We start from the raw sequence: 25,802 nt of genomic DNA on the forward strand, positions 1-25,802 counted from the left end.
CTGCCTCCTCTCTGGGGACACAGGAGGTGTTTGGTGTGTCTGTAGAAGCAGACTTAAAATATATATTTTTTTAAAAGCCTCTATCCAAATGCTCGCATGCTGCAAGGGAAGGCAAACCTTAAGGTGGCACATGCAGCAGCCGAAGCGGACGGGCGCGGAGCCGCAGCCCACGCAGCAGCCCAGCACCCTGCCAGGGAGCCCGGCCAGGCTGCGCCGCGCTCTCCCCGGGGAAACCCTGTCATTTGGCACGCTTAAAACTAACCCGGACAAAGCAACAGCAAAGCGTCCCGAAGGGAATCATCCTGCACCAGACAACCTCGCAAATATTCCTCTCTCTTTTTTCCAGCTCGGTAGCAAGCGATCCTCAGCCACATTCATCTCCCTAAACTTTGAGTGCTGGTTTTGGTGCATCTCCCGCGGCTGGGCAGGATTTTGCCAGCACACAAAACCGACTGCGAGTACGGTCACGCAGGAGCCAAGTGCTGCAGGAGGGAGGGGAGAAAAAGCCGGTAATATTTTGCAGAACGCACACCCGAGGCAGCAGCTCAGCAAACGTGCAACAGAGGGATCTTTATAACAAGCTACTCCGGAGGGCTGGAGGAGCAATTTCAATTGCTGAACCTTCCCAAAAAACAGGGACGGGGAGGGGAAAGTGCAGGTTTAAATTACACATGCAGGATCAGGAGATTACAATGGAATAAAAGAAAATGCAGCAGTCTGCAGCCCGACAGAAAAAATACGTAGGGTAGGGAGGTCTGTTCCGGTATGACAAAATTGATCCGACAGATTTAGATGCTGGTAGCATCAGCTGCTGCTCAAGAAGCGCAAAGACAAAAAGGCAGCAGCCTCTGCCACAATGAAGAGCAGCACTGAAAACACAGAGAAAATTAAGGAAATTTGGGAGCTCATGGAAGAAATGTGCCTCTGCAGATTTACCCCCCACTCCCCTGGCTTCAATATCAGCATGCAGCGACGAGAGGAAGGCTAGGCACCGCGGAAAAAGAGTCTGCTAAAACACACAAAACCCTCCCTGCTTTTCCATTTCCCCTGAAAATGCTGAATCCCAGCCTTCTGCTTATGGCGGGGGGGGAATAAAAATAAGGAAAAAAAAATATAAACCATTCCATAGCAACACAGAGAGAGCTCTAACACAGCTCTCCTTCGAGAGTTTAGTATTTTCTCAGCTGCAGCATCCACGCACGCAGCCGGCTCCTCTGTGGAAGTTTTCCCCCAGCAGAGCCGCTGCAGGCGGCCGGAGGCAGGCTGGGTGGCGAAGCGCTGCGGTCCGCGCTGCTCCCACCCTCTCCCTCTCTACCTGTGCTCAAGGTTGAGGCTCTCCCCAGACCGCTGGCGAAACCCACGTCGCTCTCCAAACCTACTTGGCGGCACAGCGGCTAAGCATCCCCCCCAAACATCCCCCACCGCCCCCAATACGCTGCGTCCTGCCCAGTCCTGTTTAAAAACAGACCCATCTATTGCTTACCCTAAAGAGCAAGGTTGCAACGATCCAGCTGCTGTTGAATACACCTTGTTTCTTTGAAATATAAATAAAAGCCCTCTTCCTCCTCCTCCTCCGCTCGTGATCTTCGAGCGCAGCCGGAGCCCAGCCTGCCTTCTCCTTTCATTAGCTGGACATGTGTCAGGTCCCGCACATCTGCGATTTCTCACTGCCTGGAGCCGCCTGTCCGATTCCAGGGAAACACAGATGGATCCCAGATGGGAAGGTCCTGCCAAACAGACCAGCTTCTCCACCTTGCCAGAATCCCCAGCTCAGAGGCGCACACACACACACACCCCCCCGCCTCGGCTCGCCGCCTGCTCCCTGCCTGCGCCGCGCTGCTGCCAGGCTGCTCGCCAGCTGATGTCACCCAGCACGCACCTACCAGCGCCTCGCAGCCCGGCTCACATTAACTTGTTAAATACACGTAATTTGTTTATGGCCGGCAATAACAGCGAGACGGCGGCGGGGCGACGAGGGGAAGGGAAGGCTTCGCCGACGCAGGCGCTGCGGGTCGCTTCCACCGGAGCGACTCTCCCGACATCGGCTCTGCCTTATGCAGCGCCGGGTGTAGATCAGCCTCCCTCTCAGCCCTCAATTTTGAAATCTGGATAAGCTGTTGGGTAAACCAGCAAATTAATTTTTTGAAGGTTTCCCCACGCACATAAATCTTCGCTGTAAACTCCCCTCCAAGCCCCAGCGCCGGAGTCTGCAGCCCTGGAAAGCCGGCATGTGTTAGCAATTAGAAGCAACAACAAGATAACAAGATACTGATGTTGCAAGGGTACCAAACCAGGACTGGAAAATTCAAAGGAAGAGCAATTAAATGTGTAACATATTACTGGGATTGAAGAGGAAGTGTTAAAGGAAAATGTAAATCCTAAATGTTTTATACAGGGAGTAAACTCCACCAGGGATCTTGGAGCAGCAACGGAGGCTCGTAACAGAAACCCACCGGACACAACTACCTTTGACCATCTTTCCCCCCCTTAATACACCGACGTGGCAGCTCTGCCACCTACAAACCGCCTGGTAATTTTGAATAGTCGCTCCCCGACGTGCGGCACAAACAACAGACATTAACTAGAGGCCCCTGACTAATCCCATCAGCCCAGCACCATTCGCCGCAAGCCGGGTGCTGGGGAAACACGGACTGATACAGCAGCGCTCCTGGCCACGCAGGCAGGCAGCCCTGCTGCCCGCGGTACTGCCCCGGAGGAGAGGCAACCACCCCCCAGGTACTGCCCACACCACCCTCCTCCGTGCCATCCTCCTCCCAGCTCCCGTAAAACCACCCGAGGAGCAGAAGCGACCTTTGCATTTCGCTTGCAGACACGTTTTAAGATCTCGGGAGGGATTCACCGCTCCAGTCCATATTCCTCTGAGCTGAGCAGATTCAGGTCTCCATATAATCCTTTCCACATCTTTGCAGGCAACACCACTTCTCCCTCCAGAGAGGGCCAGAGACCCACGTACCTTGCCAGGACAGCAACTAAAAGCCTGCCATTGCCCAAGCCGAGGGATGCTGCTTTTTCCAAAGCCCAGAAATCACACAAGCTGAATTCTCCACAGTTGCTGTAAGCGTGACAGAATATTTACTCACTCACAGAGAGCAAAATGCTGCTTTTTATGACATTTCCCATGCTTTGGTAGGCTACTGCTAACTGCCCAGCCACGTCCATAAACCTTCTAGCAGTGCAGCCCCACGGCATCCCACCTAACCCTCCACCCTGGCTGCTCTGCCTCTTACTCCTAATTAGTTTAAGGTACCTCTGCTTCCCTTTGGGAGGGGAAAAGGCTCTAAAGGGGGAAAAAAAAGTGCTTTAAAGGAAGTATTAAAAAGCATTCTGCGAGCAGGCATGGCACACGTTCATGAAGACACGGGCCATGTTTTCCTCCCGTGGAGGATGGCCCCCCAGCACAGGCAGGGGGCTGGATGGTACCTGGGGGGAGGCATTTGGGCAGGAGACTTTCAGCTGTTGTAGGAGCCCCTGAAGCTGCTGCAGCCCTGGCTGGGCGAGCACATCGCTCCGAGTAAGGGCAGCCTGGCTGCAGGCAGAGGGGGCACAGATTCACAGCTACCCTCCCACCTCCAAACCTCAGCTAAGAGCAGCAATTTCACATGCTTCAGCTAAAAAAAAAGTGAATCATGACCAAGTATGAGCACACAGATACCTGGTGTACCCTGTAAAGTGATGCTCGGGCAGCAGAGCGGGTTGGGAACGGGCAAGTGCTGCAGGCAGATCCACCAGCACCTCCTGGCACGCACTTCTTTCTGCATCCCAGTCCCCACTGGCAGGGCTGCTGGCAAGGCACGTCAGTAAAACATTTAATTTCAGAAAGTTTAGCTCACTGGGGCTTCCGACACTTTTGATGGAGGTTGCGCAAAATACGAAAGCTCTCAATATTTCATAAGCCAAAATGGAAAAATCATCTCTAAATTACACAGACAATGAAAGGAGACAAAACCCAAGCAGCTCCACGAGCACCAGAATTACTAAAGTTATTTTCCTATGGACTCGTGTCTCATGATTTGCTCCCCGGCGCCTCGCACTGTGAGGTCCCCAACAGGAGCCCTGCCCGGCCGGGGTCACCCCGACAGCGGTGGCTCTCATGTGGATTCTCTGATGTCTTATAGGGAGGGAGCTCATGTTGCAGCTTTGCCCCCGGTAGAGATGGTACCAGGCAGATGGATGCAGCCCTCTGCTCAAGGCATGAAGCATCAGACATCACTGTTCCCTGCCCAGCCCTGTCCCAACATCTCCAAACCAGTCTGAAACCAGCCAGTGAACTCAAAAGCTGAGCTCAGTCTGAGCACAAGAGGGGAGGGGGATGCTGTATGACAAACAGAAGATGCTCAAGAGATGCAGCCTGGGAGCTGCCAGGTCTCTAGGTCACAGTCACCAGAGAAAGCCCTCTCACACGGTATACCTGGGGTTTGGGGGGTTTATTTGAAATAGGTAACTAGCACTAGCTGTTCCCTCACCTTCTTTTTTAATCATATTTTAACTTAAGGACCTCAACAGCTTGTAAATGTTTCACTTTACATAAACAAAAGCTGTCCCCAACTATGATGACCGGGTTGTAAGTACCATTTGTCATCCGATGGCCAAATAAATCTTTTCCCTATTTTTACAACCTAAAGTAGTTTGAAATGTCAAAAACTCAGGCCACTCCAGGGATTTTAAGTATAGTTACAATGACTTGACTTTATAAACCTTTATGAGTATGTACGTACTCTTTACCATGGTGTCCACAGGCCAACTTCTACCAAAAACCCAACATCCTCAGCTAAGACACCCCCGCTTCTGGCTACAGGGGCAGGACTATCCCAGAACTCACAGCTTGGCCTCGGAGTAAGGAAGCTGCACGTGTAGTTTTGGGCTCTCAAGGTATAAAAACTAAAGGTGAGGACACTTGAGCGCCCCGAGTAGAAGCCATTGCAAAGCCTCCTTTGAAAGGCTCATGGGTTGTATCTTAAACGCAACCCATCGCCAAGCTCACCCCAACAGCGACCCATCCCTCGGCTCGCTGCCGGCAGGGGCAGGTCCATGGAGCCGCCGGCAAACACGCCGCTGCCAGCCGGCCTCTCCAGCAGTGCCAACGCGGCAGCTCCCAGCACTGCCAAGCGAGCCAGGAGAAAGCATCTCGCACGCCAAAGCATCCCGCAGCCGTGCCCTGCTCAGCCACCGCCTCTGCGAACGGAGCAGGGGGAAGCAGAGGCAACGCACTAACAGAAGACACTGAGATGCATCACCTACCACCCTTGAGCAGAACCTCTATGTAACCAAGAGGTTACGTAGAGGTAACCTGCTCCCCAATTATGCATTAAAATAAGATTTTGTAACGCAGACATCGCCACTCCAGCGGAAGGAAGGAGGGCTGCAGGCAGCACCGGGCAGACGGCTTTCCCCGGCTCGCCGCGTTAATCTGCTTCTGCTTTCTTCTCATGGGAATGTTCCATGGAAAGAACGATGCAAACAAAGTTTGAACACTGGGAGCTATTGATACCTGCTGCTAAGTGTGGTTTCTGAGGAAAGCGAGGAAATCTGAAGAATTTTTCCAGTTTCCAGTGGAATTTTTATGCCTATCGCAGCCCCTTGCCACAGCAAGCACAAGAGACCTGAACTACTTCTGATTTCTCTTTCATTCCACCCATATTTCATGACGTGACGTGGCTTTATTTTTTTGCCTGCTACGTTCTTACCTCGGAAAGAAGCTTCACTCGTACTCACGGCAACCTTGGAAAGCCTTTGCCTTTTTAAGCTGACCACTTTCCACCGCACAGAAAAAACAAACCCAAACGCACCAAGGCAGCCAAAGCCATTTATCAGGCTAAGTGGAAACCGTAAATTCATGCTAACTGGAATCTGATGGAAACCAATTGGGATGCTCCTCCTCCTCCAGGCTCAGGTTTGGCAGGAAAGTCAAACATTTTATTGCCTTCTTTCTGCCTTACTTATGAGTCAGCGGAGCCAAGAGGGGACTGCTCCCTTTGAAGCGATGCTGATGGGGTTGCAGGGGAGGCTCGCTGACTTGAGTTCAAGCTCAGCAGACACAGGCATGCACCCACCCCAAAACGGAGATTAGACCTCTCCATTCCTAGTAAATTTATCACATTTAACAAACATCCTCTTTTCAATACCTCCATTATTTAAATTAGCACATGGGAGATTACGTTAACAAGCTTAATTTGTCAAGTAAATCTAATCATATTGCCTCCTTCAGGAGTGAAGGTGAGCAGCGTATGGCTCTTCTGCCATTTCCATACTGCCCAGAGAGGGGCAAAACCATATTAAAAGTTGGCCTTAACTGAGCTGGCAGAATTTATACCCAGAACAACTATGATCAGACATTGCGAAAAAACAGTGGGATTAAGAAAAAAAACAGAGAAATTAAGCACAACCTAAAGAAGTTATCGAAACTTTACTTCTGGCTACTGATTTAGAGCTGGAGGTGGGGGGGCACCTAAGCAAAATCTACCTTATTCCTGCTATATGACCACATATGTGAAGAAAACACACCCAGGAACTGATGTCCTATCCAAAAAATCCCCCCCAAACCAACACACCAATTCTTAAATTTAACACCCTTGCCCTGATTAGAAATCCAAGCCTCTGTAGCTGTCACGGGTATTTAAACCAAACACAGAAATAGGGAAAAAATGAGTAATCCTATTTGGAGAGAGTAATACCCAGCCTGCAGAAGATTAAGTCAAGTTCAACAGCTCCGCAGCTTGACAATATTTTCCAGATCAACAGCAGCTCCCTTCGATTACAAAGATTTGTTAAAATACATATGTCTTCTCCCCTCCAATTGTAATTTTGGTGACCCTCATCTTTCACTGCCCAGGTGGGGGCTGCAGCTGACTCCGGCACCACCCTGCTCCTCCAGAAAACCCAGTTACCTGCCTAGATCTGACATTTTCACCCGAGTCCATGGAAAGTCAGCCCCTTTAGCGCGTGTTTACGGTGCAGACAAGCTTTGGAAGCAGAAATCCTCCCTTCTGCAGGTGAGACGATATGCTTTGACAGCTGTGTCAGACACCCCACTCTGCAGGCTGGGCTCCTGGTGCTCTCCACCACCTCCCCTGTAGAAGATCCTTAACAATTAAGAAAGCACATGTTAAAGCTTATCAAAGCAGGACTTCTTATCAGAACTCGTGGTTTTGGCCTCATCCCAGAAAGGGCAGCATTTACCATCAAAAATATGAGCAATAAATGCATGTGATGGATCCCAAGCCCCTTCCCTACAGCACAGTCATCAGGTCCTAGCTCCCTTCCTGCACCTCCCTCCACCCGTGACTTCCCTCCCGCGGGCTGCGGCTTTTCCTCTGATAACGGCTTTTCCTGTAACGGATTTAGATGAGATATTAGGAAGAAATTCTTTGCTGTGAGGGTGGTGAGACCCTGGCCCAGGTTGCCCAGAGAAGCTGTGGCTGCCCCCTCCCTGGCAATGTTCAAGGCCAGGTTGGATGGGGCTTGGAGCAACCTGGTCTGGTGGAAGGTGTCCCTGCCCGTGGCAGGGGGTTGGAACGAGATGGTCTTTAAGGTCCCTTCCAACCCAAACCAGTCTGTGATTCTGTGATTCAGAGAAGGCGGCAACTCCTGTCTCATTGCCTAGTCATGTCCCGACATCAGACAGGCACCAAAGGAGGTTTATTTTCTCGGTAACAAGTTGTCATTAACCTGGCAACCTTGATTTAAAAAAAAAAATTATCTAAATTTCTCACCCAAACCACAGCCTGCCTTTAAGACACTTAAAAAAATAATCCTCCTTTGTTTTGTTCATTTTACCAAGTAAAAGCACCAGCTGAGGATTTTAAGCAGGGCTTTCCAGTAGCATCCCAGTTTGTTGGCTTTGCAGGTTTAGCACTGAACAGGGCTCTCTCTCTTTCCACCTCAAACAACAAAAAGTTATGTTTTAAACAGGGGGGTTTTAATTTTTATTTTTGGGGTTTTAGTTTTATTTTTTTAAACTTTTTTTTTTTTTTTTGCAAAGTCCATCCTTGCCAGCTCCCTCTCCTGCTGTCAGCTGGCCCTTTAGACCTAACAAATGGTGGATTTGGGGAAAGAAAAAAAAAACCCAAAAAAGAAACAACCCAGCGCAGCCCTTTGCGCCTGCCCCGGCATTCCAACTCTCCGCTCCCGGCTCCACCAAGTCTGATTTAGTAGCACTGCTGGGAGCTATTAGTTTACGAAAGACCCAGCACGCCCACCCAAGCGCAGCCGACTGCGAGAGGCTCCTCTTACACCGCTGCCATGTGCCTTCCATTCTGCCCGGAGAATCGGAAAGGTTGTGGTTTCGCTTAGGGCGAGAAGCCAAGGAGAAACCATCACGGTGGCGAGCGAGGAGAGCGCGGAGGTCAGGCTGAGGAGGGCTGGATTTCATCCACACCCCGGTGCTGCCGCATGAGAAAGTATTAATTAATAGGATGCTTATTAAGAGAGTTCAGCCTCCATCCAGATCTTCCTTTTATCCTGCCTGTTGCTCCTCGTTTCCATGTCCTGTAACCACTCCTCCTTCCTTTCTATATCCTTTTTCCCCTTTCTATATCCTTTTTCCCCTTTCTCCTATGATGCTTTTCATCTCTTTTTCTCCTTATTTCTGCTTCCTTTCTCCATACTCTGCTTCCACCACCTCCCAGCCCCTCGCCTGCCTCCATCCCTTCCCTGACAGCCAAAGCAGCCCTCAGCATCCCCAACAGACCATCCTGAAGATCAGCATGGTCATGCCCAACCATTACAAGCCCACGTCACCTGGTGAGCTCAACCTCTTTCGTGGGCATCTGCTACCTGCCTCTGCTACCCACCCAGAAATAAAGCATGCATCAGCCTCTGAAAGAGACTGTGTCCCACCAGATCTCCTCTTGGAGGCAGAAATAACAGCAAGATTAAGTGACATGGGTGGTAACATGCAAAGTCTTCTAATAGCTGCCAGAATTTGGCCAGCTCATTATCCAGAAATGCCTGTTTTGGATGTAGGATAGAGTTAACTCCCCAAAACTGAACATCAGCTCTGTGGTGGGAGAGGCAGGGAGAAACGAAAGGAGAAAACAAGCGATGAAGCATTATTTTAGAGTCATTAGGGTTTTGAGATCCTCCAACCCAATCTTTTAGGATTGTATCCGTGTTTGGGTGCCTACAGAAAAGGGGAAAAAATAAAGGGAAAGACTCATTTCCAGAGGTGCAGAGCAACCCACAGGTTCCCTCCCATGCCTCTGCGCTTCCACCGTCCCTGGGGTGCTTGGACGCAGCTCGAGGAGGACCAGGCGCAGTGAACGAGGACCTGAAATTTTATTACCTTCATCTTCTGTCGGAAGCAGAGCCTCTGTGCAGATTTACAGCTCGTGTCAACAGGAAGCTCATGCTTACAAGTTTCCAGGAAAAAAAAGCCAGCATTCCTGTCCCACGCGATAGCTCGGTGGGGACGCTGCCTCACGTGGGAGTTCTCAGATTGGTATGCTGAACAGGAACGAGTTTTAGCCATGTAAAACATCCCGACAAAAAGATAAAGCTATGAAAAAAACTGAAGGCCAGAAGGAAAACAATAATTCAGCAATTTGGTGGAAAATACACAGCAAGACAGCATAGCCATGTCTGGAAAAATACTTTTTTAGCATCTGGGATTCACAGTTCAAAGAAACAGAAGAATTTTAAGAGGATGGAAAACTATATTCAGGCACTAACATGAATTTTTTCTCCTCCGGTCCAAATTCCTTGTCATTCCCATTACACTGCTCCTCCAAGGGTCAGCAGCCAAGCTCAGCCCACAGTCACACCGGGGTGGCCCCTTCCCTCCCCACAAGCACATGCACGGGACCATAATGGTGTCTGGTGGTGCTGCTGGATCCACCAGGATCTACCAGGATCCATAAGGATCCATCCCTCTCCCCGCCAAGCTCAACCCCAGATCAAGCCCCCTCCTCTCCACATCCACCAGCGACCAGAGAGGTTTGAGTGAGGGTGAAACCACAGCCCATAACCAGAAAGTGTGGACAGTGGCAGCTCGCTTTAACCCCGAAGCAGGGCCATGCCCTGAAACCTGGACTTCAAATCTTCCCCTTCCATATCGTTATTTAAAAAACCCAAAACCAAACAAAAAACCCAACCCGCTTTCAAAAATGACACAAAGCAAGGAGACATCACAACAGCCAAAGGTCAAGCAGCCAGAACTCTACCAGGATGCCAAAACAACATATTCAAACCAGCAAATATTTATTTAGGCCATGTTGTACAGTTTAGTAAATACAATTACAGAGCGCCTAGGGTGGTTTCTGAGCTCCTGAGCATGTACTGGTCCCAGAGAAAGTTTCTGTCTTGACAAATGGACATTTTCCAACAAGAACGATTCAATCAGAAGATTCTTCTGGAAAAAGTCACTCAACGAAAACACAACAGGTACAGAAAATCAAGTCTCAAAAAAATACAGCTAGCTTCTCCCAAGAGAAACAGCTGAAGAAAACTAGGCTGACAAAGCACACAACCCACCCACCCTTAAAAACTGTCAGGATTTAACACGCCAAAGCTAAAGAGGAGGCCCACAACTGCTGAAGGCATCAGCTCCCTCCAACACCACCATGTCTGCACCCAACACAGCCATAGCTGCCCACAGCACTGATTTAGGGTGACCCACCTCACCCAGAGGTGCACATCTCCACTCACCACCTGAGCTCTTTCCACATCAACCCAGCAGCACTAACAACAAAATTCCCAACGGAGTCAGAGAGATGGGGAGGAGAGAGTCATGTAAAGGTCCCAAAACTCATTTTTCCATCCTAAGTGCTTAGAAGGAAACACACCATTACCAAGGAGCTGCCTGCCTTGGATCCAAGTATTTTACATCCAGGTGACACCATCCCTACACGAAGGGACAGGAGCCATCAGATCCCTTATCATTTCTATGCAGGAGAAAGGGGAACCCACTCGTGCTTTGTGCTCCTCCTGGCAAGCTCCCTGCGGCAGCCAAGCAAGCAGAGCGAGCACCCAGCACCCCCTGCCTCTGCCTCTCCCACTAACCTGGGAGGGAATGCGCTGACAAACACCTGAGATGGTACAAAGAGGAGATTTTTCAATAGACTGAAAGGAGCATTGGGTGAGAGCATCACATCAAAGAAGTCAGAGGTCTTCCACCCCACCCATCGGACGTACGTGTTCAGACAACTGGCAAGAGCTGGAAGTAGTGAAATGTCTGACTGTTGAAGTCAATTAACACACAGATAAGGGAAAGAGGAAGAGGGCAAAAATTACCCTCAATCCAAAACTCAGATTTACTAAACTTGAACTTCAACAGCTGTCAAAATCTTGATTTTCTACACCATGAGTTATAAAAAAAAAAAAAAAAAAGATTTTAGGGGAAAGAACAAGAAACACCTTAATTTAAAAAACAATAATAAAAACCTGGAGTAGGAGATGAAAGAGAGACGTCCATCAGCAAAGCTCCTCTGAACTGAGGCTGGATTTGATGGCACAGGCAGTTAAAAGGCAGCATTCTGGAAACAGCTGATTTGATTTGGCTGTGTTACTACTGAGAAAAGAAAAAGAACCCCAGACCGAGCATACATCTACTTCCTCTTCATGTCATTAATCCTACCCAGAGCCCTCACTGAGGTGAAGCCACGTTTATCACCGGCGACTCCGTTTCTCTGCCCAGGTGAAATAGCACGTTGTGGGGCTGCTCTTAACTTTTCCCAGCTGTGTTTTGCTGACAAGTCCTGAACGTCTCCACCTGCTTCTGCAGCCGGAGCAGCTGCAGTTACAGGCAGACACCTGGCCTGCCGCTGCCCTGCCCCGCGGTGCAGGGGGAGATGACTTGACGCAGCTCCTGCCCTACTTAAAGCCCTGTCGGTATTTGCATTATAAATGCTGAGTTTGTGGTTAATAACCTGGCTGCTTGGAGCCCAAGTAACCTGAATTTACATACATAACCTCATTTACATACAGCTAATGGACCATGGCCAGCTTTCCACTGCAAAAAAAAAAAACCATGTAAGGTGTAGAAGAGATGCACCACCGGTGCTACTCAAGGCTGTAGACTACCATTGAACGCCCCAACAATCGGACACTTACAACCAGTTGCACACCTTGCACAACAACTTTGGGTTGCACCAACCCAAGCAGGGCTGCTGGTGGGACTCAGCCCAGCCCCAGGTGGCCCGCAGCAGCTTCTCCAGCATGGCTGCAGCTCAGCCCAGCCACCACGACGTGTTCCTGGCAGCGAGGCTCGTGGGATGCTCTGCTCAGCGCAGGGGAAGGCAGACCACGCGTGCTGTTAGCTGCTCATAGAATCACTGGATCCCAGCCTGTCGCGGGTTGGAAGAGACCTCTGGAGATCACCCAGTCCAACCCCCTGCCAAAGCAGGGTCACCCAGAGCACGTTGCACAGGGTCGTGTCCAGGCGGGTTTGAATATCTCCAGAGAAGGAGACTCCCCACCCTCCCTGGGCAGCCTGTGCCAGGGCTCTGGCACCCTCACAGTAAAGGAGTTTTTCCTCATTTTCAGATGGAACTTGCCGTGTTTCAGTTTGTGCCCGTTGCCCCTTGTCCTGTCACTGGGCACCACTGAGAAGAGTCTGGCCCCATCCCCTTGACACCCCCCCTGAGGTATCTGTAAGCATTGATAAGATCCCCCCTCAGTCTGCTCTTCTCCAGCTGAACAGCCCCAGCTCCCTCAGCCTCTCCTCGTAGCAGAGATGCTCCAGCCCTCTGACCATCTCCGTACCCCTCCACTGGACTCTCTCCAGTAGTTCCTTGTCCAGAACTGGACACAGTTACTCCAGGTGTCGCCTCACCAGGGCAGTGTAGAGGGGGAGGAGAACCTCCCTCGACCTGTTGGCCACACACTTCCTCATGCACCCCAGGACACCATTGGCCTTCCTGGCCCCAAGGGCACATTGTTGGCTCATGGGGAAGTTGTTGTCCCCCAGAGCTCCCAGGTCCTTCTCCGCAGAGCTGCTTTCCAGCAGGTCAGCCCCCAGCCTGTACTGGTGCATGGGGTTATTCCTCCCCAGGTGCAGGACCCTACACTTGCCTTTGTTGAACTTCATGAGGCCCCTCTCCGTCCAGCTCTCCAGACTGTCCAGGTCTCGCTGAATGGCAGCACGGCCTGCTGGGGTATCGGCCACTCCTCCCAGTTTTGTGTCATCAGCAAACTTGCTGAGGGTACACTCTGTCCCTCATGTTTGACCTGACGCTCCAAGCTATAGTGTGAGCACTTTGAATTTTACTTCTCTGCAGATCTAGAGAAACAGATGACAAATACATGTCCTCTAGGGAACGTCATTACGAGCAGAGCAAGAGAAGGACTAAAACCGTTTTCTGAGGGATTTTTACAGCAGTCATTTCAAATAACACCTCTCTTCAAGTTAATACTGCAGTCTGAGCAGGCTCCTAGTCCAAGAGTTCATTCTTCTTCTTGGAGACTTCTTACGACTAAACGGCAGTGTAATACATCTACCTGACTAGCAGTGCTGCTTCAGCATTTCTTTTCACCATTTTCCTGCAAGTCCTTGTTCAGTGATGACAATATTTACATTAGGAACACATCTTGCAAAGACAAACCGACAGGAATTAGTTCAAGAAAGCTTGCAGGATCAACTTGTATTGACTATAGGAGATCCTTTTGCAAATTAAAAGGTTTCCCTGCCTCCTTGGTTTGGCGTATGGAAAAGCTCCAAATTCACCCTGTAAGGTTCGCACCAACGACAGAGGCTGTTTAACGCCAGGAGGAGTCTCAGAGACGGGACGTTCGAACGATAAGAAGTAGGGCTGGAGGTGCAGCCCGCTAAAATTCTTCCATGTGTTCAAGAGTCAAGTCCAATCAAGCCGACATTTGTAAAAGCTCCTCTTGCATCCCGTTTCCAAAGACCTGCATCCCCATGTCTCCTGGGTACTCAGCCTCCCACTTGCCTTGGGTGTTTCACAGCACATCTCTGCAGGCAGAAGTTTACTATGAAAACGGAGTAGGGCTGTCTTCTTGACCCATGCAGAACAGCTAATCCCAGAGGGATAATCCTGCTTTAATGAGGAAACAATAGGACCTTTGATAAAGCATATAAATTTTATAGAAGCCCTACTAAAACATTCCTTAGTCTCTGGGACTGGACGACAGAGCTCTCAAATTAATTTTGTATGCACCCGTCTCAAGCCACGTAACATAACAGGAGCCAGGGAGCGCAGACTGCTCGCTCTTCTTTGCAAGACACCATAAAATCTGTAACAGCGCTGGAGACAAATTTCCCATGCCAACTGACATCTGCATGCTACCCCTTCAACAAAATACCTCATCCTCTGCCTGCCGGAGGAGCCAGAGGACACCACAGTCTCCAACTCATGGCACACCTCCTGGCACCTCCATGGCACACCGAAAATGGGACCAACCATGGTATAGCCAACCTGACCCCCAAGAAAGTGGACCAAAACCACGAGCTGATTTCATACAGACCAACAAACAGCTGTGAGATGGCAGGAACTTCGTCAAAGCCAACCTGGGCTGCAGCTGAGCTGGTGACCTCCAAGCTGAACCTCCAAGCCTCTGCAAAACCAAGCAGCAGTGCCAGGTTTTGCATTTAAAAAAATATTAGATTTGAAAACAGTTCCTCCTTACAACTCAGGTGTAGAAATCCACTTTATGCTCATTGGACAAAAAGCCTCAGACACTTGTTTTCTGACCTCGTAAGACCTTGCTCCAGCACCAGAGAAGAACCCAAAGAATTGACATTTCAACACTTTCTTTTACCCCCAAGTATAAACACGCAACTGCTGAGAAAAAACAGTGATGCTCGGACCTGACACAACCAGTTGTGTTGAGGGATAATTCCTGCACTTTATCGGTGACTGGAATTACCAGAGCTTTGCCAACAGCTTAATGAGATGGAAACTCACGCTCCCACTGCCAGAATTTGTTTGTCAGGGTATAAACTATTTGGATGCCCCAAATATTTTGCTTCTGTGTTATAAAACAGGTGTGAAGAGGTGCGTGTCCATCCACGGAGCCGCCGCTCGGAGAAGCACAGCCATTTGGACAGTACTGTTGGTGACGGATTTACACTCCTGGCGTGCTGTGTGGACGCAGGCAGATCTGTCCGTTGGCTCATCCTCACCCTGGTTGCTCCTGCTGATCTACAGACTCACCCCATGTTGGAGAAGCATCATCAGAAGAGAGAGGGCTACTGCACATGGCCACCTACACATGCTACCACTTCTTATCCCACCTGGGTTTTTTTGCTTTTCTTTGGGGCTGTCTGGAGAACTGGCATCGCCCTGGCCTTCAGACTGGGAGGACCAGCAATGGCTGTAGAAATCTTGCACAAAGGAATGCAAAAACCAACTTGCTGCAAAATTCTACTGAGGGAGGCTTTGTGGAGGGCAGAGCGGGGTGGTTGGTGCGTTTGGGGAGGCACCGAGGTCTCACTGCAGCCCAGCAGCACAGCACAGGGAGGTGCCCCGCCGGTGGCTGTTCCGAACTGGGCTCACTCACAGGTCACTGCGCATAGGAAATGTTCCTGAAATAACACTGAGCTTTCACCAAATGGGGATCTCAGAGCCCGGAGGGTGGATGGGTCTCGTCTGCACAAAGTCCACCTGAAGCAGGACCAGCTCCATGCAGTGCTGCCAGGTTTATAGGGCTTCCTGGGCCACCTTAGAGCACCGTCAGGACAGTAAAAGTGCAGTGCTGGTGGGAGCTGAGGCAATCCTTACCGACACATGTAAAAGGGAAAGCAGAGATCCTGTGCCAACCCAACTATCTTGCATGGTATCTGTGAGACCGAAGGCAAGAATTTCTGCACGGACTGGATCCTGGTCTCTGATGTCCGTACACCATCACAAAAGTCATCAGCACTGATGGAGGATCAAGGAGATGTGGTAAACAAGGTTCAGGAGTAGTGACTGACTCTACAAATGTTATTTTTGCAAGCATATTTTACCACAAAAATATAAGAAATTTCATCCCATTAACTTTATATCAAACTTAGCTTTCTTAATTAGAGGTACAGGGCTCGAGGGAAACTGCTGTAATTATTAAGTAGGAAATAAACTGATGAACACAGTAGCCGCAGTGCCTGAAGACTTACCATTTAAATAAAACTGGTAGCAGGCAAATCAAGAAATACCTAAAAATTACCTGCCCAACAGTTTCTGTGCTCTGATAGTTGTTTATCCATTCACACGCATAAAGAGGTTTTATTTTTCCTCTTGCTAAAATCAATACTACACAGGGGGAAAAAAAAAAAGGTTTGTTCAATGAGACAAGTATATTCAAGAAGAACAAGGACAGACAAATGCCTGTGAACATTTCTGGAGTACCACAGTGCAAAACCAGCGCCAGGCCAAGCAGGTGCTGTTAGATATGGACGGCAGGGATGGCAATGCTAAGATCAACGCGGGCACAGGTCGTCTCTGCCGCTCTCTTTGCAAGGTCCTCATCCATAAGCTTTCCAAAAGAGACAGGACAGTCTTTTCCAAAAGAACAGTCTGCTGCTGTCCAAGATTCTTCCTAAGAAGATTCCATCAAATTAACTTCTAGGTTCTCAGGGGGCAGACCACACTTTCACAGAAAAGATCATCCCCTGGGGGGAAAAAAAGCCCCAACCAGTGTATTCTGAAATGGGGAGACTCAGGTGGACTAAGGGCAGTAATCTGGAGCCAGGTATTTTGCAGGAGAGAAGTAAATGGATGCAGGCGATCCACCAAAAATCCAATTTTGTGTGACGCTGATTTGCAATCCCCCATATCCCGCAGTCAGATTTACAAGCTCTATGAACGTGCCACTGCCTGTGTCTCTAAATTCTCACCTCTCCTGTCTGTGTACAACCTCATAGGTGAGGGGTGGCTTGGCTGGAGACATGGATGCACAGATGACAGCAGAGACCAGGTTATGGATCTGTTCCTGCCTCTGTGCTTCTCCATCCCACAGCCCTGAACCATTTCAACTCTGCAAAGGTCCTGGGGATGCTCTCCAAGATCTGCTAAACTAGTCTGCTTCATGGTTGCCACAAATTTGCCGTATTTTTTTTCTGGAAAGCATCCTCAGGATTGGTGCCTCTTCTCTCAATCTCTAAGCAGGTCTCCTGGCAAAAAAAAATCAGTCCTGGGAAGCAGATGGCTTCGCGATGAGGGTATCAAGTTTAATACAAATTCCATCTATGAAGAGGGAGGAGAAGGGAGTGGGGAACGCACAGAAAGCTGGAAACCTGGTGCATCAGGTTGTACACGCACCCAACTGTGGCACAAGCACGGATACACACTCACGTATGTGCCCAGGCTCGAACAGGAGGCAGGTGTTTAGGCTGACACAAGTGATCTCAAGCTAGGCTTGAAGGTTTTCCAGGGCATCCCGACCTGCGATGGTTTAGGCGTGGGAATGCATCCCTGAAAGAACGTTCCTGAAGATGACAGAGTTTCTCAGCGCAACATAAAGTACCGCGTGTATCGTTACTCACCATGGGAAGGTGATCGTCAGCATCTGTAGTGCGAAGAGGGAAGCAAACAGCAGAAGGAAAGCAAAGTGCTAGAAAGAATTTCTGGCTAGAATTTCTGCTTTAAATCTTCGCGTGAACGCGGGCTGTGTGCCGCAGAATGCCACGCTCGCACCGCGAAAGCAAAATGGGCACAAGGCTTCCATCCAACTCAGATTTAATGGCAGGGAAGATAGATCCGCTCTCTGAGAAAAATCCCAATTGTTGATTTCTATTTTGTCTGGCGATGGAGCGCAGTATTCCTCCGTCCTTCCTGCCAAAAGTGGTGGAAGTAGGATGTACTTTAAAGTAATTACAGCAGCTCAGCCCAGAAATGGCTGCATTTCAAACTAGGCAGGAGATACAAAAGTGGGGAGTGGCTCCCTGATGAATGTTTAACCTGCCTTCAGACCTCGGGATGAGAAACAAACCATCCAGAACAAACCATCGCTGTTCGCTTCTGATACCTGTCCAGTTTGTCTCCCTACCTCTCTCCTGCTAGCACCTCCACGCCACGGCTGGCAAATCCAGGGCAGCACGGCCCCGGCACAGCGGCCACAGGCAGGAGCTGCCTTCCTACGAAGATGCTCAGCTTGATCCAGGCTTTTTTCTTGTTGAACCGATGTCTCTCTGACTCCTCAGAAAAAGTGGCCAACATTTGGCCGTGCCAACCCTGTGCCCCTCTAAATACACAGCCTGGGTTCTGCAGTACGCTTGGAAGTGTTCAGTATTCTGATTATCGGTAGAACAGCCACAATTATCCAAATAAAACTATTACTATATTGGGCCTTAGATCATAAATAGAACTTAATGGATTTTATTACATCCCAGGAAGCAAGAGCTACAGAAGGAAAAGTATTGTGAAGAGTGCATTGCTACTACCTATCAATTTCTCCTAAATACTCAGCACTTAAGAAATATCCAAAGAAACACACTGCTCCCACAGCATAGCTATTTCCAATTCCCCTCTGAGCTCTTCCCTTTTAGCCAACTCGTACAGTACGTTTTAGCAGCTGAAAATTAAAGGGTCACAATATTGAGCCTTCAGGTATCCAGTTCACAATGGAAATGGCAGCTGACACACAACGAGCACCGTTGAGCACGGTGGTAATAATTCTGTTGCCTCGGAGCTAGAAGCAGCTCCCTAACATGAAGTTTGTTATTTAACTCAGCAAGAAATGAACGAAAATGCCACAGCCATGGATTTATTCCTTACACAGCCTCTTGCAAATCATACTCCAAAACCAGAGCCACGCTAGCAGTAAGAGTCTTTAACTCAGGCTGCAGCATCCTCTTTAATCCAAATAACTCCCTCTCAAGTGCCAGTGAACGCAGTGATGGTGATGGCCTAAGTGAGGGCTGCTTCTCCTTCAAGCCCATGCAAGCTCTTCTGGTGGAGCCCGACTTCCAGAAAACTTCATGGGAGCCAAATGCAACTAGATGCCTGGGATCCATCAGCAAGCAACGACAAATCCGGGATGTCTGACAGCCACCAGCCCAGGCAACCTCATGGAGAAGGGCAGGAACAAGCAGGGCTTCTGCAGGGCCATGGGAAGCCAGCCAGATATCATGGAATCACAGACTGGTTTGGGTTGGAAGGGACCTTAAAGTCCATCTAGTTCCAACCCTCCTGCCACAGGCAGGGACACCTTCCACCAGACCAGGTTGCTCCAAGCCCCATCCAACCTGGCCTTGAACACTGCCAGGGAGGGGGCAGCCACAGCTTCTCTGGGCAACCTGGGCCAGGGTCTCACCACCCTCACAGCAAAGAATTTCTTCCTAATATTTCACCTCAATCTCCCCTCTTTCAGTTTAAAACTGTTCCCCCTCATCCTATCACTCCATGCCCTTGTAAAAAGTCCCTCTCCAGCTTTCCTGTAGCCCCTCCAGGTACTGGAAGGGGGCCTACTTAGATCATAAATAGAACCTAACGGATATGTGCCTGCTTCCCATTTGCCCCTCCTCACATCGTCCAGGAAGAGCCATCTTGCCACCCCGGGGACTCCCCCCCTGGCCCTGCTCCGCAGTGACAGCCCAGGCCTGCTGTTCTCTCCCAAACAGATGCATTCATTCTCTTGAGAGCCTCCCACGTCTTATCTAGCTGGCAGTTTCCAAACGTCGATCGCCAAGTCCAGCTAAAACCACTTTAAGCTCTTTTAGGCAACTCTTCCTGAAAGCGTTTTCGGCTGGGGAGCGAGGAAGGCAGGAGGGCAGGGTCTCCCCCCTCGCCATCCTGCTGGGACGGGGATGGAAAGCACCTCCCGCACCCCGCTCCGGTGCCGCTGTAAACAGGACCTGGCACAGGAATGGATGTACAGTTTACAGAGATCTCTTGCTTCAAGCAAATTTGCCTCTCAACACATGGCCAAACTCTCACGCAATAAATTAACTATTTGGCAGCCATTGAACTAGTGCTGGAGCCAAACCAATTAGGGTTTAATGTGATCCCAATTTCCTATTTCTGAGATGGGGGTCGGGGAGGGGGGGGAGAGAAGGGGGAAGAGGAGGGAGAGAGAGCGAAGTAAATCCCCTCCTGGTTTATAAATCCTTGCCAATCATCCCAGATAAACCTGTCACCCACAGCTCTAAATCTGTATTTGCACTCGCGTGCTCCAAGGGACGCTCTGGGAAAAGGCGCATTGGATGCAGCCAGCCTGACTCCCAACATGTGTTTTCCATACTTGGGAAATTCAATCATTTAAAAAATATTTACCAAGCTTTGTCTTTAATTAGAAAAACATGACGACGGATAAGGCAAGTTATTGTTTCTAAGCTAGAAATGTCAGAGATCCTAATGATGTCAGCAGATAAACCCCATTACCGACCCACGGACACGCTGCCAGGGCGGCAAATGTTTCGAAGGTTTTTTTCAATCCCCCCTCCAAGTTCAGCCCTTTACAGTCACAATTCATCAGTGGCTTCTCGGCCCCCACCAAACCTAATCAGGGAGGAGGAGGAGGGAAGGCTCCTGCCTGCAGATCTGCTAGACGGGGTGTTTTAATGCAAAAGAGCTTGCACATCGGGGAGGAACATGGGAGCCATCTGACTTCTTTGTGTTCTAACATCCTGCCTACAGAACCTCCCCTGCACATGCCATTACCTGCCATCACCTAAGATAAGCAAATTAATCTCATCCCCACCTGGAAATGCCACAGGCTGAGATATCCCCATCCTTTAAATAAAGTGTTATGTTAAGTTTCTGCTTACCCAAGACCTACCAAAATGTTTGCTCCTGAGAATACAGCCATAAAATATTGTATCCCACAATACTCACATCAGAAAAGAAAGCTGACCGTGCTGAGTGTCTGCCTGCCCAGGACCACGTGCGACCACACGGATGTACCCCCCACTGCAGCCCCCTTCCATCTCCGTTTGTTCAAGCACCTCCAGCCAGACGCAAAGACACTCCGCAGGCAGGACAGCACAACAACGTAGAATTATAAAGCAAATATGTGTTGGCTAACAGACACACAGGAGTTGTTAGGCTAAGCACTTGTGCGCTCACCACTCCTGATAAGGCGTATGAAGAGCCTTTGCCGGCCCAGCAGGCATCAGGGAGGGTCCCTGGATCGGCTCCCCAGTGCTGCCCAGCTGCTGTCTGCCACCAGCCCAGTCCCACCAGTGCCAGTGGCTGCTTGACCCACCCATCCTCTCCAGTCCCTGGCCAGACCAGCCTACTGCCATGTACACCAACCACATACAGCCTCCCTGTTCTCTTTCCTTTAGGATTTTATACCTCCTGCTCCTCCTCCTGTTGCCTCCTGTCAGGTATGGCGTGATAAAATGCACACGAAAGCCAGGTGGGAGAGTCCCAGGTGATCTGTTTGGAGGAACTTGCTGCTACAGCAACTATGTGCACTATTAGGAAATGACAGACCAACTCCCAAGAGATCATGAGGATGAAAAAATATGGATGTATTTAGTTCAGGGAGAAGCTGGTATTGATGCTAACAAACTGGGGTGTCTATTGAGTCCACTCAGAGAAAAGCAGCAGTGATTCTGCAAGCATTCCCTAAGTATTCACCCGATTATTTTATGACATCCACAGGAAAAAAAAAAGCTAATGCTACACTTTGCAATCAAAACCATACTTCTAATGAGAGAATTCTGTAATATTTCAAAAAGCTTCAAAGTGTCATCTATGGACCCAAAGTCAAGACTACAGCATGCCATTTATCTTCTGAAAATATCCTTGCAACCCAAGGTTGAGGGCTATTATCAACTACCATCTTAAATATCAACGTAAATCCACACTGCAGAAAATCTCTGCCTGAATAGTCTGACCCTTTAAATTATACAAAGACTGCAAAGCACATCTTCAAGGAAAACATATGTGCAGGTTTTGACCTCAAAGTCCAATTGCCAGGTAAGTTACTACCTGTAGAAATTAGTGCTTCTGCCTCCAGAAGAACATGAAATGGAGTGAAGAATGATTTAGCTGGGCTCTAAGGTCAGGGTTGATGAACCTGGAGCGCACAAATACAGCCAAAATGATGGCCAGTGACACCCACGCAGGTGAATCAAACATGGGTGTGCACCAACGTGGGGTGCAGCAGGGAGGGATGGGAAGGTGAAGGGGACACAGGAGAAGTTTTCTGCCCCAGACACTGGCTGGACAACAAGTGCCTTCAGGAAGGTGGGTCTCAGTCTAGAAGAGTTCCAGGTAAGTTGCCTGTCTGGGTGGAAGCACCGCCTCCCTCCGGGGCTTTCTACATCAGAGGGAGAGAGACAGATTCACTTCTCACCTTCCTGAGCTTTGCAGCCAACTCCTTCTTCTGAAGTCAAAGAGTTTACCTCTGATTCTTGCCAGCAAAAGGGAAACCCGAGCAGTCCTTCTCCCCTCTCCAGTGGTTTACGGCAACATCTCGAGGTAGCTGCAAAGCCTTGGCTGCAAATCGTGCTCAGCTCACTATTCCACTCCAGTCCTGCTTTTAAGAGAGTCAACTCCATGAACTCTACCTGAAGTACAGGCTCTTTTCTATCCTCAGAGAAGCTGCGAACCAAAACCCCTTTTCTTTTCCCTGCCTGCTTTAAAAAATCAGTTTATTTCACTCTCCCAAACAAGGGAAGAGTAACACCGTAAGCCTTTTATTCTACAGCAAATGAAAATCAAGACTAAGTCCCAGAAAGATCCATTTTATTTTCTGCCCATTGGAAATATCCCTGTAAGAAAGGCATGTTCATGAGTCAGTATGTGCCTTAACCTAATACGGAACATCCCAAAGTTTCAAAGCAGTCCCACATTTCTTCTTTCTTTCCAAATCATTAGTTACACACTGAGCACTGAACCACTTCTCTGTAATACATACCCAAAGAAATCAAGCAACCTCCTGACATTGCCAGCAACTGTATTTATAATACAGCAGAAATCACTGGGCTGATACCCAAGGCAACGTATGTAATTTGTGCTTATAAAAATTATGAGCCTACAGCTGATCAGTCACTTTGTTGAGCCCAAGGATAAAATCCAACAGTGTTCTTGGGCTGACGCTAGGCCCAGGAGCTAAGTGATGTCTCGTGCCAGCGTTCAGCCTGTTCAATCACTGGCACTAACAGGGCATTGTTACCTGCTTTTTCTCTGAAGCTGCGAAGGCCATAACACATATTTATGTGCTTATCCTTATAAAACAGCTGTATGGCTCACCAGGGTTGTCATTAGCACTTCACCAATGGATGCTGAGCCACAGGCCTATGCAGGCTGCGTAAGAAAAAATGCTTTAGCTGCCGCTGAGTCATCCCAGGTGCTTGTCACCCTCTCTTGCCAGGGGCTACGGCCCTGCTGTACCTGCTGGCATAAGGCCAGTGCAATCGCTTCCTGGCCTGGTTCTGTCAACGAGGCCCAGATGAAAAGCCCTGCTCTCAGACATGGTTTAATACCGCAAAACTGAGCATCTACATATACATCTATACATTCCTCCCACGATCCAGAAAAGCATTCAAACAACTTGCCCAAGGTTGCAGAAAGTGCCACAGCTGAGACGGGAGCTGGTTTCACGTATTCACCCTGAAGGCTTTAGGCACAAGATCGCTGTCTCCCTTAGCATCAACTATTTTTAAGCAGGATTTCAAAGGCGTGTCTCTCCTCCCAGTACTCAGGCTGAGAGAAACAGGGAATCTGACCAGTCTCTGCATACACAGTCAGGATACACCATGAGCAGACACACTGGGTGGGATTTGTTTCATCTCACTCCTTGTTGCCAAAGCCTGAGCCAGTTATCCTGCACTCCCCTTGCAGTCAATGAAAAAGCCCAGGCACCTCCAGCGCGTAATTTGTGACATCCAGACAGAGGTGTCCAAGACTGGTGAGATGAATCACCCTTGGAAGAGCCTGTTCCTCCGCTGAGACTGCAAAGGGAGTTTGGAGAAAGATCAGGCACAGAGGGCTGACTTTTGGACAGCGCGGTTAAAGCACCTGATCTCACCAGAGCTCCTTCTGTGGGGCCTTTTCTTCCAGGCAGACAAAACGAAGAGCCCTCCCTGGCAGCGCGTTTAGGAGCCCATCAGTCAGGTACCAGGGTTCTGCAAACCCACGTGGACGTTAACACACATGGCTTGCTCACCGCTGTGCCCTCCTCCCACCGCAGCCACCTGGGCCGCCGGCTGTTTCAGGTCCGCATGCTTTGACAGACTAATATTTGTAACTGCCTTAAGGGATAACAACCTCCCTCCGAACATCTCCACGCATTTTGCACTAAGCAGCACGATAAAGTATTCACTCACTCTCTGCAATTTCTGTCACTTGGCAATTCCTCCTCTGTATCAGGAATGCAGCTTTCAGGGTGGTTTCCACATTAGCGTCAGCGTCTATCTTTACATTGCTTCCCTATGAGCAATCACACTTCATTTCAAAATTCCCTCATTTCCTCTGAGCTTTGGGATGCACTTTTAACTGCTTTTCTCCCTTCACTGAACTATGACTTATCAACGCAGTCTCCTCGAGGCTGTGATCCAGCCCGTGTGTGAAGGGCCCATCCGGGCTGTCAGCCTGGACAGCCCTTACCCAGGGACACTGGGGCTCCGTCCAGCATCTTGCTCCTCAGCCCGGGACGGCTCACAGTCCATTCCCGACTGGATAAACAATTGCTGTGCGCAAAAGCACAGATGGGAAAAATGATCAGGAGGTTAACACGGTGAGAGGCACAGGCTAACCATCTACAACCATCTACCCTGCTCCTTGGCAGCAGCAATGTGCTCCCTCCTCTCCTGCCGACCTGCCCTGGGTCACAACCCCATCCAGCCTGGACATTAAAAATAAACCCGGGGAGGGGGGGGGCTGCTGCTTTGGCAGGTCGGGGTCCCCAAGGCCGCTCCTGCCCACACTTTGAGGGCGACGAACCTGATAAACACGCACGCCGATAAATGTACACCAACCAAACCCCTAAATCACACATTTTTATACACAAACGCGTGCAGCGGGAAGAGCCGAGCAGGGCGCAGCGCTGCTCCCTGCACCCCCCGGCCGCGCAGGGCAGGCCCGGGGCGGGCTGAGCCCGGCAGCGGGGCCGGCACCGCCACTGCCGCCCGCTCCCCGCCCCCGGCCGCGCCGCCCCCCGCCGCCCGCGGCCCGGCCAAGGCCGAGGCGTTCCCGCCGCCGCCGCCTCCCGGCCCCGCTAGGCCCTTCGCCCCCGGCCGAGCGGCGCCGAGCGGGTCGGCGCCTCTCTCCCCCCCCCCGCCCCGCTCCCCACGCCGCGGCTCTTACACTGGCAGCCGCCCGGGATCCCCACCATCGCCCGGCTCCTCGGCGCCTCCTCCCGCTCCCCGCCGCGGCCCCACCGGCCCGGCCCGGCCCTTCGCCGTGACGCTGCCGGGGGCGCGGCCTACCCGGCCCGCCCCGACAAGGCCGCGGGGGGCCCGGCCTGCTGCCCGTTAGCGGAGCGGGAAGCCGCTGTGTAGTGAGAGGCGACGCTTTAGATATGAATTTAATTATTATTTGTAGCCTAATTGCGGTTTATGGCCTCCCCAAAACCATCTCACCATCTCCCCGCTAACACGGAGGTGTTGCAATACCTGAGGCCATGGGGACTTTGTCTGCAGCCCAGCCCCGTGGCCTCAGGTTTTGTAACCAAAGTGTCTGAGATGCCTCCTGGCACTTCCCACAGCCCCACTGCAGCCCCATGCCTCGAGGAGATGGTTTCAATTAGGTGACCAGGTTGGCCTGGAGGGACATCAGGTCCTGGAGATGATGTTTCAAGATTTGAAGGACAAATGGGATGAAGAATCGTGGAGTGGTTTGGGTTGGAAGGGAACCTTTGGAGATCATCTGGTTCAACTGCAGGGATATTTTGCACTAGTTGAGGTTGCTCAAAGCCTCAGCCAACCTTCATGCCCCAGTGATGGGGCATCTACAACT

The 25,802-nt window shown here is 50.2% G+C and overlaps 1 protein-coding gene across 2 annotated transcripts in view; it reads right to left on the bottom strand.

Annotated features, from left to right (window-relative positions):
• The window catches only part of CBFA2T2 (CBFA2/RUNX1 partner transcriptional co-repressor 2), a 67,567-nt gene extending 42,333 nt beyond the window's left edge, over positions 1–25,234 (bottom strand). For both annotated transcript variants that reach the window (XM_068419684.1, XM_068419683.1), the window contains exon 1: positions 25,152–25,234. In XM_068419684.1, the coding sequence (XP_068275785.1) occupies positions 25,152–25,179 (28 nt within the window). In that variant the 5' untranslated portion in view covers positions 25,180–25,234. The remainder of the gene's footprint in view (positions 1–25,151) is intronic.
• Positions 25,235–25,802: the final 568 nt, after the last annotated feature.

The sequence above is a fragment of the Nyctibius grandis genome, chromosome 28, assembly GCF_013368605.1.
Source record: "Nyctibius grandis isolate bNycGra1 chromosome 28, bNycGra1.pri, whole genome shotgun sequence".
Lineage (NCBI taxonomy): Eukaryota > Metazoa > Chordata > Aves > Nyctibiiformes > Nyctibiidae > Nyctibius > Nyctibius grandis.